This window comes from Oncorhynchus tshawytscha, unplaced genomic scaffold (genome assembly GCF_018296145.1).
Source record: "Oncorhynchus tshawytscha isolate Ot180627B unplaced genomic scaffold, Otsh_v2.0 Un_contig_2_pilon_pilon, whole genome shotgun sequence".
Taxonomy (NCBI): Eukaryota; Metazoa; Chordata; class Actinopteri; order Salmoniformes; family Salmonidae; genus Oncorhynchus; species Oncorhynchus tshawytscha.
The window spans coordinates 1-14,794 of NW_024609069.1; the positions used below are offsets into that span (position 1 = coordinate 1).

At 44.1% G+C, this 14,794-nt stretch overlaps 1 protein-coding gene across 1 annotated transcript; it reads left to right on the plus strand.

The window, feature by feature from the left end:
* The first annotated feature begins 8,954 nt into the window (after positions 1-8,954).
* Positions 8,955-13,496, plus strand: LOC121844226 (CD209 antigen-like protein A). The gene is made up of 4 exons (XM_042314103.1): positions 8,955-9,094; positions 9,215-9,357; positions 9,459-9,562; positions 12,743-13,496. Exons 2-4 carry the CDS (start codon positions 9,328-9,330, stop codon positions 12,900-12,902), a joined length of 294 nt encoding a protein of 97 aa, XP_042170037.1. The 5' UTR covers positions 8,955-9,094; positions 9,215-9,327; the 3' UTR covers positions 12,903-13,496.
* Positions 13,497-14,794: the final 1,298 nt, after the last annotated feature.

Sequence of the window (14,794 nt, forward strand, 5' to 3'; positions counted from 1 at the left end):
AGACAGAACTACAGGATGCATGTCTGGTACTGTATGTAATTCATAGACATAACTACAGTATGTATGTCTGGTACTGTATGTAATTAGACAGAGTTATGTATAGACAGAACTACAGAAGGATGTATGTCTGGTACTGTATGTAATTCATAGACAGAACTACAGTATTTAAGACTGGTACTGTATGTAATTCATAGTTACAGTTACTGTATGTAATTCATTGTATTTAAGACTGGTACTGTATGTAATTCATAGTTACAGAACTGGTACAGTAAGTACAGGATGTCTGGTACTGTATGTAATTCATAGACATAACAGAGTATGTATGTCTGGTACTGTATGTAATTCATAGACAGAGTTATGTATGTCTGGTTCTGTATGTAATTCATAGAACTACAGGATGTATGACTGGTACTGTATGTAATTCATAGACAGAACTACAGTATGTAAGACTGGTACTGTATGTAATTCATAGACAGAGACTGGTACTGTATGTATGACTGGTTCTGTATGTAATTCATAGACAGACAGAGCTACAGTAATTCATGTATGACTGGTACTGTATGTAATTCATAGACAGAGCTACAGTATGTATGACTGGTTCTGTATGTAATTCATAGCTACAGTATGTATGACTGGTTCTGTATATGTAATTCATAGACAGAGCTACAGTATGTATGACTGGTACTGTATGTAATTCATAGACAGAGCTTATGTATGTCTGGTTCTGTATGTAATTCATAGCTACAGTATGTATGACTGGTACTGTATGTAATTCATAGACATGGCTATGTATTCAAGGACTGTCCATCCATGAGATCAAAATGATAGTTTTACCCATTTGATTCTACACAGTGTTTGCAGTTCTGTGGTAGAACAAGCTTATATTTTGGGTCCTGATGGGGTTACATAGTTAAACTAAGCTCATGAGGCATTTACAGTAGAAGTTACATTCATAAAGAATGAATAGGTAAATATTATACATTTCAAAGTCCCAACAATGTAAGCAGCAATCACAGCCTCTTTACGTCTTGCTTTAGCTATATTGTGTAATTTTGGCTTCCTGTTTATCAGAATTGAGATGACAGCACTCTTGAGCAAACGTTCGCTGCCAACCCTAAATCGGGGGGAGGGGGGTTTGGTTGTCAGACTACTAGTCAGTAGAGATGTAGGATGTTGTATGTTGTTTATTCTGTTTGTAATCATAATGTAGGATGGTGTGTGTGTGTGTGTGTGTGTGTGTGTGTGTGTGTGTGTGTGTGTGTGTGTGTGTGTGTGTCTGCCTGTGTTTCTCTGCAGATGGAAGACTAAGACTCTACAGGCTGGCTGCTGTGTGTTTAGGAGTGCTGTGTGTTCTACAAGTCACTCTCAACATCTCCCTGAGGCTGGCTTTCTGTGAGTGAGGCTTTGTCCCAACTGATACCCCACTATCACAGTACTTTTGACATTGCACTATATAGGGAATAGGGTGCCATTTGGGACTGCGTACTGAAACCTATTTCAGTCGAAGTCAAGCACTGCCAATAATGTGACAACAAAAACAAAAGAACTGCATCAGCTCTACTTGAGTACACAAACCATGTCTACAGTGCATTCTGGAAGTATTCAGACGTCCTCACATGTTGTTACGTTACAGCCTCATTATAAAATTGATGAGGAGAAGAAAAATTGAATCAATCAACACACAATGACAATACCGCATAATGACAAAGTGAAAACAGGTTAATAGAATATTTTCCAAATGTATAAAAAAACAAAAACATAAATACCTTATTTACATAAGTATTCAGACCCTTCGCTGTGAGACTCGAAATTGAGCTCAGGTGCATCCTGTTTCCATTGATCTTCCTTGAGATGCTTCTAGAACTTGATTGAAATCCACCTGTGGTAAATTCAATTGATTGGACATGATTTGGAAAGGCACACACCTGTCTATATGAGGTCTTACAGTTGACAGTGCATGTCAGAGCAAAAACCAAACCATGAGGTCAAAGGAGTTGTCCATAGAGCTCTGAGACAGGATTGTGCTGAGATACAGATCTGGGGAAGGGTACTAATACATTTCTGCAGCATTGAAGGTCCCTAAGAACACAGTGGCCTCCATCATTCCTAAATGGGAGGATTTGGGAAACACCAAGGCTCTTGCTATAGCTGTCCGTCAGGGACGTGACGGCCAGGTACTTCAACAAAAGTACTCTGACAGAACCAGAGTTCCTCTGTGGAGATGGGAGAACCTTCCAGATGGACAACCATCTATGCAGCACTCACTAATCAGGCCTTTATGGTGGAGTGGCCAGGCGGAAGCCACTCCTCAGTAAAAGGCACATGACAGACAACGCAGGAATGGCTTCAGACTCTGAATGTCCTTCAGTGGCCCAGTCAAAGCCTGGACTTGAACTGAATTGAACACCTCTGGAGAGACTTGAAAATAGCTGTGCAGCAATGCTCCCCATCCAACCTGACAGAGGTTGAGAGGATCTACAGAGAATCATGGGAGAAACTCCCCAAATACAGGTGTGCCAAGCTTGTAACCAATAATCATACCCAATAAGTCTCGAGGCTGTAATCGCTGCCAAAGGTGCTTCAACAAAGTACTGAGTAAAGGGTCTGAATAATAATAGTAAATTTGATATTTCTGTTTTATTATTTTTAATCTTGGAACTACCCATCCCGGATCCGGGAGAATTGTCAGCAACTCCACTAATTAGCATCGTGCAATGGTCAAATAATCTTACTAGAAAATATTCATATTCATGAAAATCACAAGTGAAATATATTGGAACACAGCTTAGCCTTTTGTTAATCACCCTGTCATCTCAGATTTTCAAAATATGCTTTACAGCCAACGCTAGACAAGCATTTGTGTAAGTTTATCATAGACTAGCATAGCATTATGCATTGCTAGCAGCAGGCAACCTTGTCACGAAAATCAGAAAAGCGATCAAATTAAATCGTTTACCTTTGATTAACTTCGGACGTTTTCACTCACGAGACTCCCAGGTAGATAGCCAAAATTCATTTTTACCAAAATATTATTTTTGGAGGCGAAATAGTTCCGTTTGTTCTTCACGTTTGGCTGAGAAATCACCCGGAAATTGCGGTCACGACAACGCCAAAAAGTATTCCAAATTAGCTCCATAATATTGACAGAAACATGGCAAACGTTGTTTATCGATAGCCTAGCATAGCGTTATGTCCAGCTAGCAGCAGGAAGCTTGGTCACGAAAATCAGAAAAGCAATCAAATTAATCGTTTACCTTTGATGATCTTCGGATGTTTTCACTTACGAGACTCCCAGTTAGACAGGAAATGTTCCTTTTGTTCCATAAATATTATTTTCATACCCAAAATACCTCAGTTTGTTTGTCACATTATGTTCAGAAATCCACTGGTCACGACAACGGCGAAAAAAAATCCAAATTATATCCATAATATCGACAGAAAAAAATAGAACTTCCGGCGCCGACAGAGATGGCCGCCTCGCTTCGCGTTCCTAGGAAACTATGCAGTTTTTTGTTTTTTTACGTGTTATTTCTTACACTAGTACCCCAGGTCATCTTAGGTTTCATTACATACAGCCGAGAAGAACTACTGAATATAAGATCAGTGTCAACTCACCATCAGTACGACCAAGAATATGTTTTTCGCGATGTGGATCCTGTGTTCTGCCTTACAACCAGTGCAACGGAGTGGATTACATGCAGCGACCCAAAAAAACGACTCAGAAAAAGAGGGAAACGAAGCGGTCTTCTGGTCAGACTCCGGAGACGGGCACACCGTGCACCACTCCCTAGCATTCTTCTTGCCAATGTCCAGTCTCTTGACAACAAGGTTGATGAAATCCGAGCAAGGGTAGCATTCCAGAGGGACATCAGAGACTGTAACGTTCTCTGCTTCACGGAAACATGGCTAACTGGAGAGACGCTATCCGAGCGGTGCAGCCAGCGGGTTTCTCCACGCATCGCGCCGACAGAAACAAACATCTTTCTGGTAAGAAGAGGGGCGGGGGCGTATGCCTTATGACTAACGTGACATGGTGTGATGAAAGAAACATACAGGAACTCAAATCCTTCTGTTCACCTGATTTAGAATTCTCACAATCAAATGTAGACCGCATTATCTACCAAGAGAATTCTCTTCGATTATAATCACAGCCGTATATATCCCCCCCAAGCAGACACATCGATGGCTCTGAACAAACTTTATTTAACTCTCTGCAAACTGGAAACGATTTATCCGGAGGCTGCATTCATTGTAGCTGGGGATTTTAAGAAGGCTAATCTGAAAACAAGACTCCCTAAATTTTATCAGCATATCGATTGCCCAACCAGGGGTGGAAAGACCCTGGATCATTGTTACTCTAACTTCCACGACGCATATAAGGCCCTGCCCCGCCCCCCTTTCGGAAAAGCTGACCACGACTCGATTTTGTTGATCCCTGCCTACAGACAGAAACTAAAACAAGAGGCTCCCACGCTGAGGTCTGTCCAACGCTGGTCCGACCAAGCTGACTCCACACTCCAAGACTGCTTCCATCACGTGGACTGGGAGATGTTTCGTATTGCGTCAGACAACAACATTGACGAATACGCTGATTCGGTGTGCGAGTTCATTAGAACGTGCGTTGAAGATGTCGTTCCCATAGCAACGATTAAAACATTCCCTAACCAGAAACCGTGGATTGATGGCAGCATTCGTGTGAAACTGAAGGCGCGAACCACTGCTTTTAATCAGGGCAAGGTGTCTGGTAACATGACTGAATACAAACAGTGCAGCTATTCCCTCCGCAAGGCTATCAAACAAGCTAAGCGCCAGTACAGAGACAAAGTAGAATCTCAATTCAACGGCTCAGACACAAGAGGCATGTGGCAGGGTCTACAGTCAATCACGGACTACAGGAAGAAACCCAGCCCAGTCACGGACCAGGATGTCTTGCTCCCAGGCAGACTAAATAACTTTTGCCCGCTTTGAGGACAATACAGTGCCACTGACACGGCCTGCAACGAAAACATGCGGTCTCTCCTTCACTGCAGCCGAAGTGAGTAAGACATTTAAACGTGTTAACCCTCGCAAGGCTGCAGGCCCAGACGGCATCCCCAGCCGCGCCCTCAGAGCATGCGCAGACCAGCTGGCCGGTGTGTTTACGGACATATTCAATCAATCCCTATACCAGTCTGTTGTTCCCACATGCTTCAAGAGGGCCACCATTGTTCCTGTTCCCAAGAAAGCTAAGGTAACTGAGCTAAACGACTACCGCCCCGTAGCACTCACATCTGTCATCATGAAGTGCTTTGAGAGACTAGTCAAGGACCATATCACCTCCACCCTACCTGACACCCTAGACCCACTCCAATTTGCTTACCGCCCAAATAGGTCCACAGACAATGCAATCTCAACCACACTGCACACTGCCCTAACCCATCTGGACAAGAGGAATACCTATGTGAGAATGCTGTTCATCGACTACAGCTCGGCATTCAACACCATAGTACCCTCCAAGCTCGTCATCAAGCTCGAGACCCTGGGTCTCGACCCCGCCCTGTGCAACTGGGTACTGGACTTCCTGACGGGCCGCCCCCAGGTGGTGAGGGTAGGCAACAACATCTCCTCCCCGCTGATCCTCAACACTGGGGCCCCACAAGGGTGCGTTCTGAGCCCTCTCCTGTACTCCCTGTTCACCCACGACTGCGTGGCCACGCACGCCTCCAACTCAATCATCAAGTTTGCGGACGACACAACAGTGGTAGGCTTGATTACCAACAACGACGAGACGGCCTACAGGGAGGAGGTGAGGGCCCTCGGAGTGTGGTGTCAGGAAAATAACCTCACACTCAACGTCAACAAAACTAAGGAGATGATTGTGGACTTCAGGAAACAGCAGAGGGAACACCCCCCATCCACATCGATGGAACAGTAGTGGAGAGGGTAGCAAGTTTTAAGTTCCTCGGCATACACATCACAGACAAACTGAATTGGTCCACTCACACAGACAGCATCGTGAGGAAGGCGCAGCAGCGCCTCTTCAACCTCAGGAGGCTGAAGAAATTCGGCTTGTCACCAAAAGCACTCACAAACTTCTACAGATGCACAATCGAGAGCATCCTGGCGGGCTGTATCACCGCCTGGTATGGCAACTGCACCGCCCTCAACCGTAAGGCTCTCCAGAGGGTAGTGAGGTCTGCACAACGCATCACCGGGGGCAAACTACCTGCCCTCCAGGACACCTACACCACCCGATGCTACAGGAAGGCCATAAAGATCATCAAGGACATCAACCACCGAGCCACTGCCTGTTCACCCCGCTGTCATCCAGAAGGCGAGGTCAGTACAGGTGCATCAAAGCTGGGACTGAGAGACTGAAAAACAGCTTCTATCTCAAGGTCATCAGACTGTTAAACAGCCACCACTAACATTGAGTGGCTACTGCCAACACACTGTCAATGACATTGACTCTACTCCAGCCACTTTAATAATGGGAATTGATGGGAAATGATGTAAATATATCACTAGCCACTTTAAACAATGCTACCTTATATAATGTTACTTACCCTACATTATTCATCTCATATGCATACGTAGATACTGTACTCTATATCATCGACTGCATCCTTATGTAATACATGTATCACTAGCCACTTTAACTATGCCACTTGGTTTACATACTCATCTCATATGTATATACTGTACTCGATATCATCTACTGTATCTTGCCTATGCTGCTCTGTACCATCACTCATTCATATATCCTTATGTACATATTCTTTATCCCCTTACACTGTGTATAAGACAGTAGTTTTTTTGGAATTGTTAGTTAGATTACTTGTTCGTTATTACTGCATTGTCGGAACTAGAAGCACAAGCATTTCGCTACACTCGCATTTGTATGTGACAAATAAAATGTGATTTGATTTGATTTGAGAAGCATGGAAACGTTTTTTGCAATCAATCCTCAAGGTGTTTTTCAAATATCTTTTTGACAATATATCAACCGGGACAGTTGGCTTTTCAGTAGGACCGGGAGGAAAAATGGCTACCTCTCTCTTTCACGCAAGAATCACTGAGAGCCATCAGCTGGCCACTTACGCAATGTGTTTGTTTACGCTCATTCTTCAACATAAAGGTGTGAAACTATGTCTAAAGGCTGTAGACACCTTAGGGAAGACATAGAAAAAGGAATCTGGTTGATATCCCTTTCAATGGGATATAGGGATGCATAGAAAGACAGGGGTTTCAAAATAAGGGTCACTTCCTGATTGGATTTTTCTCAGGATTTCGCCTGCAATATCAGTTCTGTTATACTCACAGACAATATTTTTACAGTTTTGGAAACTCTAGATTGTTTTCTATCCTAAGCTATCAATTATATGCATATTCTAGCATCTGGTCCAGAGAAATAGGCAGTTAACTTTGGGAATGTTATTTTTCCAAAAATAAAAATAGTGCCCCCTAGCTTAAAGTTGCACAAATTTCTACAAAACTGTTTATGCTTTGTCATTATGGGGTATTGTGTTTAGATTGATGAGGGGAGAAAACAATTTAATACATTTCAGAATAAGGCTGTAAGAAAGTCAAAGGGTCTGAATACTTTCTGAATGCACTGTATAAGCCTGACCATTCAAAGTTGGCCTTATTTGGAGTGACCATAGAATTCTATGTAAGTGACCTAACTTAGTAAAATTTTTGCCTGCCATTAGGCCATGTCCTTTGCTAACCTAACATAACTAATGAAAGCCAAGTTTGATGTGTTTATCTTCTGACCATTTGGGCGGAAGTGTCTGGGAACGAGATTAGGTGTCATCTAAACTTAACTTTACAGCCTGTTTCTTCCTTCAGCACAGCTTGTCCCCCTTTATATGTTGATATCATATTCAACATAGTGGGTCATGTCACACTTGACATGGGTGATATTGTCCCACAGTTAGGCCATGTTTATGAACCCTTTATAAAGCATGCCATATACTTAAAGATGCTAAATAACATATTTATGTAGTGTTTATGAAAGCATTACGAAGGCTGTATAAAAGCCTTCATAAGCTGAAGGTCATTTAAAGCGGGACCATGAAGGTCAGGCTATGTTATGAAGTTATTATTTGTGAGTATTAAAGATTAAATCCCAATCAGTGAAAGAATGATTGGTCTAGCTAACTAGCAGATTTACATCAATCATCAACGTCAATGATCAGCTGATAGTCTGTCCTATTTTCCTGATGCCGATTATGTATTTTGTAACCAGTGGTGGAGTGATATTTGTTTATGACATCATCATGTCTCAATCAAGTTTGTACTGACAGATGGCCCCTTTTGAATCTCTTTATAGAATATACATGACATGCATCCTCAGATTACGTCTGACTATATCCACATTGTCTCAAAAACGTGTTATATTTAACACCTTCCTAAACCACGTTAGGCAATCCTCATTTCAAAATAGTCTCTAAACATCCATGTCAATCTTGAATGATAATTCATCACGTTTTACTGGTGAAATGTCCACACTGCATGTCAATCATCTCAGTCATTATCATGGGAATATGCATTTAGATTTCTTGAATTACTGTTTCATGAGTGAATTAACCAGGAGCTACATGTATCAATCCTTTCCAGATAACAGAGGCAATGTGACTGAAAGACCTGCTACAGACCAGTTACAACACACTGACTGAAGAAAGACCAGCTACAGACCAGTTACAACACCCTGACTGAAGAGAAAGACCAGATACAGACTAGTTACAACACTCTGACTAAAGAGAGAGACCAGCTACAGAAAAGTTATAACACCCTGACTAAAGAGAGAGACCAGCTACACACCAGTTACAACACCCTGACTAAAGAGAGAGACCAGCTACAGAGCAGTTACAACACCCTGACTGAAGAGAGAGACCAGCTACAGAGCAGTTACAACAACCTGACTGAAGAGAGAGACCAGATAAAACCCATGTACAACATTCTGACTAAAAAGGAGAGCAGCTACAGACCAGGTACAACACCCTGACTAAAGAGAGAGACCAGCTACAGACCAGTTACAACACCCTGACTAAAGAGAGAGACCAGCTACAGAAGGATATAGATGATCTCACGTCAAAGTTCTCTAATCTGAGTGAGTTAACCTGATAAATGATCAAAACAACACATATCTAATATGCAGTAAACTTGTGTTCGTATTCTACAATTATAGGTGCAGAATAACAAGATGGAAATGCATGTTGTTGTCTTGTAGAACAAAAATGTCCTGAAGGCTGGCAGAAGTTTGAATCCAGTTGGTACTTCCTGTCTACAGTGAAAAAACCCTGGAGGGAGAGTAGACAGGACTGTCTGAAGAGAGGAGCAGACATGGGGATCATAAACAGTGATTTGGAACAGGTGAGAGAATCAAACATGCTCTTGGTCAGTAATGTATCTTCCAGTATTTACCACATGTAGTCTATAGTAGTTAAAATCCTCAGTATCTTTCTCACCAACAGGAGTTTCTCTTCAGCTTCATTAAGAGAGCCTGGATTGGTCTGACTGACTCTGTTACTGAGGGGACCTGGAAATGGGTGGACGGCACCCAACTGACCACCCCAAGGTAAGAGACTACTGCTCTATAATAACACTGACCACCCCAAGGTAAGAGATTACTGCTCTATAATAACATCCCAAGGTAAGAGACTACTGCTCTATAATAACAAGGTAAGAGATTACTGCTCTATAATAACACTAACCACCCCAAGGTAAGAGACTACTGCTCTATAATAACACTGACCACCCCAAGGGAAGAGATTACTGCTCTATAATAACACTAACCATCCCAAGGTAAGAGACTACTGCTCTATAATAACACTGACCACCCCAAGGGAAGAGATTACTGCTCTATAATAACACTAACCATCCCAAGGTAAGAGACTACTGCTCTATAATAACACTGACCACCCCAAGGTAAGAGACTACTGATCTATAATAACACTGACCACCCCAAGGTAAGAGACTACTGCTCTATAATAACACTGACCACCCCAAGGTAAGAGATTACTGCTCTATAATAACACTAACCATCCCAAGGTAAGAGACTACTGCTCTATAATAACAATAACCACATTGTAATGAGTAGGACTGATTATCCGTGTTGTTCATAATTCAAAGAACACAAGGTGAGCCTTGACCATCCAGGTGTGATAGAGACCTTTAGCAAATTACATGTTGTTTCAAATCATGTTCATAGATGTCATTCCACGAGCACGAAAGACATATCTTAAAATATCATTAAAAAATACAGATAAAGTGTTGGTTCTTGTTCCAAATAAGGCAATGCTCATTTTAAATCTGAAAAAACATGTCTGTATTTACATTGACACCTTTTTTGTTTTTTTACACTGACACTCTTGCACTGAGTCTATGTACACACTCACTAGACTCTACCCACACACTCACTGGACTCTACCCACACACTCACTAGACTCTACCCACACACTCACTGGACTCTACCCACACACTCACTAGACTCACTGGACTCTACCCACACACTCACTAGACTCTACCCACACACTCACTAGACTCTACCCACACACTCACTAGACTCTACCCACACACTCACTAGTCTCTACCCACACACTCACTAGACTCTACCCACACACTCACTGGACTCTACCCACACACTCACTAGTCTCTACCCACACACTCACTGGACTCTACCCACACACTCACGAGACTCTACCCACACACTCACTAGACTCTACCCACACACTCACTAGACTCTACCCCACACTCACTGGACTCTACCCACACACTCACTAGACTCTACCCACACACTCACTAGACTCTACCCACACACTCACTAGACTCTACCCACACACTCACTAGACTCTACCCACACACTCACTAGACTCTACCCACACACTCACTGGACTCTACCCACACACTCACTAGACTCTACCCACACACTCACTAGACTCTACCCACACACTCACTAGACTCTACCCACACACTCACTAGACTCTACCCACACACTCACTAGTCTCTACCCACACACTCACTAGACTCCACACACTCACTAGTCTCTACCCACACACTCACTAGACTCTACCCACACACTCACTAGACTCTACCCACACACTCACTAGACTCTACCCACACACTCACTAGACTCTATCCACACACTCACTAGTCTCTACCCACACACTCACTAGACTCTACCCACACACTCACTAGACTCTACCCACACACTCACTAGACTCTACCCACACACTCACTAGACTCTGCCCACACACTCACAGTCTCTACCCACACACTCACTAGTCTCTACCCACACACTCACTAGACTCTACCCACACACTCACTAGACTCTACCCACACACTCACTAGACTCTACCCACACACTCACTAGACTCTACCCACACACTCACAGTCTCTACTCACACACTCACTAGACTCTACCCACACACTCACTAGACTCTACCCACACACTCACTATACTCTACCCACACACTCACTAGACTCTACCCTAACACTCACTAGACTCTACGAACACACTCACTAGACTCTACCCTAACACTCACTAGACTCTACCCACACACTCACTAGTCTCACCCACACACTCACTAGACTCTACCCACACACTCACTAGTCTCTACCCACACACTCACTAGTCTCTACCCACACACTCACTAGTCTCTACCCACACACTCACTAGACTCTATCCACACACTCACTAGTCTCTACCCACACACTCACTAGACTCTACCCACACACTCACTAGACTCTACCCACACACTCACTAGACTCTACCCACACACTCACTAGACTCTATCCACACACTCACTAGTCTCTACCCACACACTCACTAGACTCTACCCACACACTCACTAGTCTCTACCCACACACTCACTAGTCTCTACCCACACACTCACTAGACTCTGCCCACACACTCACTAGACTCTACCCACACACTCACTAGACTCTACCCACACACTCACTAGTCTCTACCCACACACTCACTAGACTCTACCCACACACTCACTAGACTCTACCCACACACTCACTAGACTCTACCCACACACTCACTATAGACTCTACCCACACACTCACTAGTCTCTACCCACACACTCACTAGACTCTACCCACACACTCACTAGACTCTACCCACACACTCACTAGACTCTACCCACACACTCACTAGACTCTACCCACACACTCACTAGACTCTACCCACACACTCACTAGACTCTACCCACACACACTCAGACATACCCACACACACTAGATACTGAAATCACAGACTCTACCACAAAGACTCTGTATATACACACTCACTAACCCATCAGTCCCATTTAAAATCTTATTTTCCCTTACCCGTCCTCTTACTCTAACCCTAAACTTAACCCTAAAACTAACTCTAACCATAACCTTAACCCTAAAAACTAACCCTAACCCTAACCCTAGACTAATTCTAACCTTAACCCTAAACCTCCTAGAAATAGTATTTAACACGTCCACACACACTTTCACATTCTTTCACATTCTTCACACTCACCCTGCAACTCTGTTTATTATCTATCCTAATTGCCTGGTCACTTTTTATTTTGTGTTTAATATTTTCATTTTTTTATTTAGCAAATGTTTTATTAATTTATTTCTTACTATTTTACTCTGAATTGTTGGGGATTGACCTGTAACTAAGCACGTCATGGTAAAGTCTACACCTGTTGTATTCAGCGCATGTGACAAATCAAAATGTTTATTCATTATTTTCTCTGTCTTCTTTACCCTGTAGTTACTGGCAATCACAGCAACCTGATAATGGTGGTGACAACCCAGCAAATGGGGAGGAGGACTGTGTTGAGCTGAACACAGAAACCTGGCTTCCTGTAAAGGCATGGAATGACCAGTCATGTTTTAACAATCGTTACTGGATTTGCGAGAAAGTGGTTTAACATCACCATGACAACAGAGGAGGCTGGTGGGAGGACGCGCACACATACAGCACCCTACAGTGCACACAACTTCATTCTCTCTCTCTCTAAGACACAGACACACCAACACACTGCTGGTACTGTACTGAGGGGCAAAACAATCTGATAATAGTTGTGAACCAGGATATACTATAACAAGGACTGTGCTGATGTTAATATTGGGTATTCTGAGCCTGTATATAAATATTCTGGCATATCATTTACCTCTCTTCATAACTGTATTTGTGAAGAGTTATACAGTAGCTCATTATACAGTAGTGCTGCAGTGCTAATGCATCTCTCTCTAGGTAAACAGTGTGTAGACATACTGCCATCTGTAAAATTATTGTATTGATTGTTTAAATAGAAACATATTATGTGATTTGCCATAATGTGATTTTTTTCATCGTCAATTATTAGCATAAACGACTTCAGTAAGAAGATGAACTTAGGCTCAGATTAAGTAAGAAAGGAACCTATCAGGTTTACCTGTCACCTTCATTTCCTTTGTTTTGTATTTATTTAGTTGGTCAGGGCGTGAGTTGGCTGGGCAGTCTATGTTTGATTTTCTATGATTTGGGGATTTCTATGTTTCGGCCTAGTATGGTTCTCAATCAGAGGCAGGTGTCATTAGTTGTCTCTGATTGAGAATCATACTTTGGTAGCCTGGGTTGCACTGTTTGTTTGTGGGTGATTGTCTATGTTAGTGGCTTGTGTCAGCACAGGTCTCATTTGTAGCTTCACGGTCGTCATTGGTTTATTGTTTTTGTATAGTGTTGCAGTGTTCATTGTTTTCTTTATTAAAATTCACCATGAACACATACCACGCCACATTTTGGTCCTCTGATCCTTCTCGCCTCTCCTCTTCAGATGAAGAGGAGGACGTCCGTGACAGAATCACCCACCAACCAAGGACCAAGCGGCGTGGTAAAAGACAACGACGACAGCAGCAGCAGCAGCAACAACAGCGGCCAGCATCACAGGACTCCTGGACATGGGAGGAGATACTGAATGGAGAGGGACCCTGGCCACAGGCTGGGGAATATCGCCGCCCCAAAGCAGAGCTGGAGGCAGCGAAAGCTGAGCGGCGGTGATATGAGGAGGCAGCACGCAGTGCGACAGGTACGAGAGGCAGCCCCAAAACTTTTGGGGGCACACAAGGTGTGGAGCTAAGCCAGGTAGCAGACCTGAGCTCACTCCTCGTGCTTATTATAAGCAGTGCGTTACTGGTCAGGCACCGTGTTATGCGGTTAAGCGCACGGTGTCACCAGTATGTGTCCATAGCCCGGTGCGCTGTAGGACAGCCCCCGAGAGTGTCATGCGAGTGCTGGCATCGAGCCAGGGCGTATGGTGCCTGCTCAGCGGGTCTGGTTGCCAGTACGCAGTTTTGGTCCCGGGTATCCTGTGCCGGCTCTGCGTGCTGTGTCTCCGGGCGCTGGGAGGGTGCAGTGCGTCCTCTGCCTGCGCTCCGCTCGTGTCGGGCAAATGTGGGAGTGGAGCCTAAGGAAGAGGTGTGCGTAGTGAGCACTAGATCTCCTGTGCTTACCCACAGCCCGGTTCAACCTGTGCCTGCACTCTGGAGGGTCCGGGCTAGAGTAGTTGTCCAGCCTGGGGAAGTGGTGGCAAGGTTGCGCACCAGAGCTCCAGTGCTCCCCACAGCCTGGTCCTTCAGGTGCCTCCTCCTAACACCAAGCCTCCTGAAGGTCTCCCCAGCCTGGTGGTTCCTGTGGCAGCCCCACGCACCAGGCTGTCTCTCTGTCTCCTCCCTGCAGGTGGTCCTGCCTGTCCGGCGCTGCTGCCGGAGTCTCCCGCCTGTCCGGCGCTGCTGCCGGAGTCTCCCGCCTATCCGGCGCTGCTGCCGGAGTCTCCCGCCT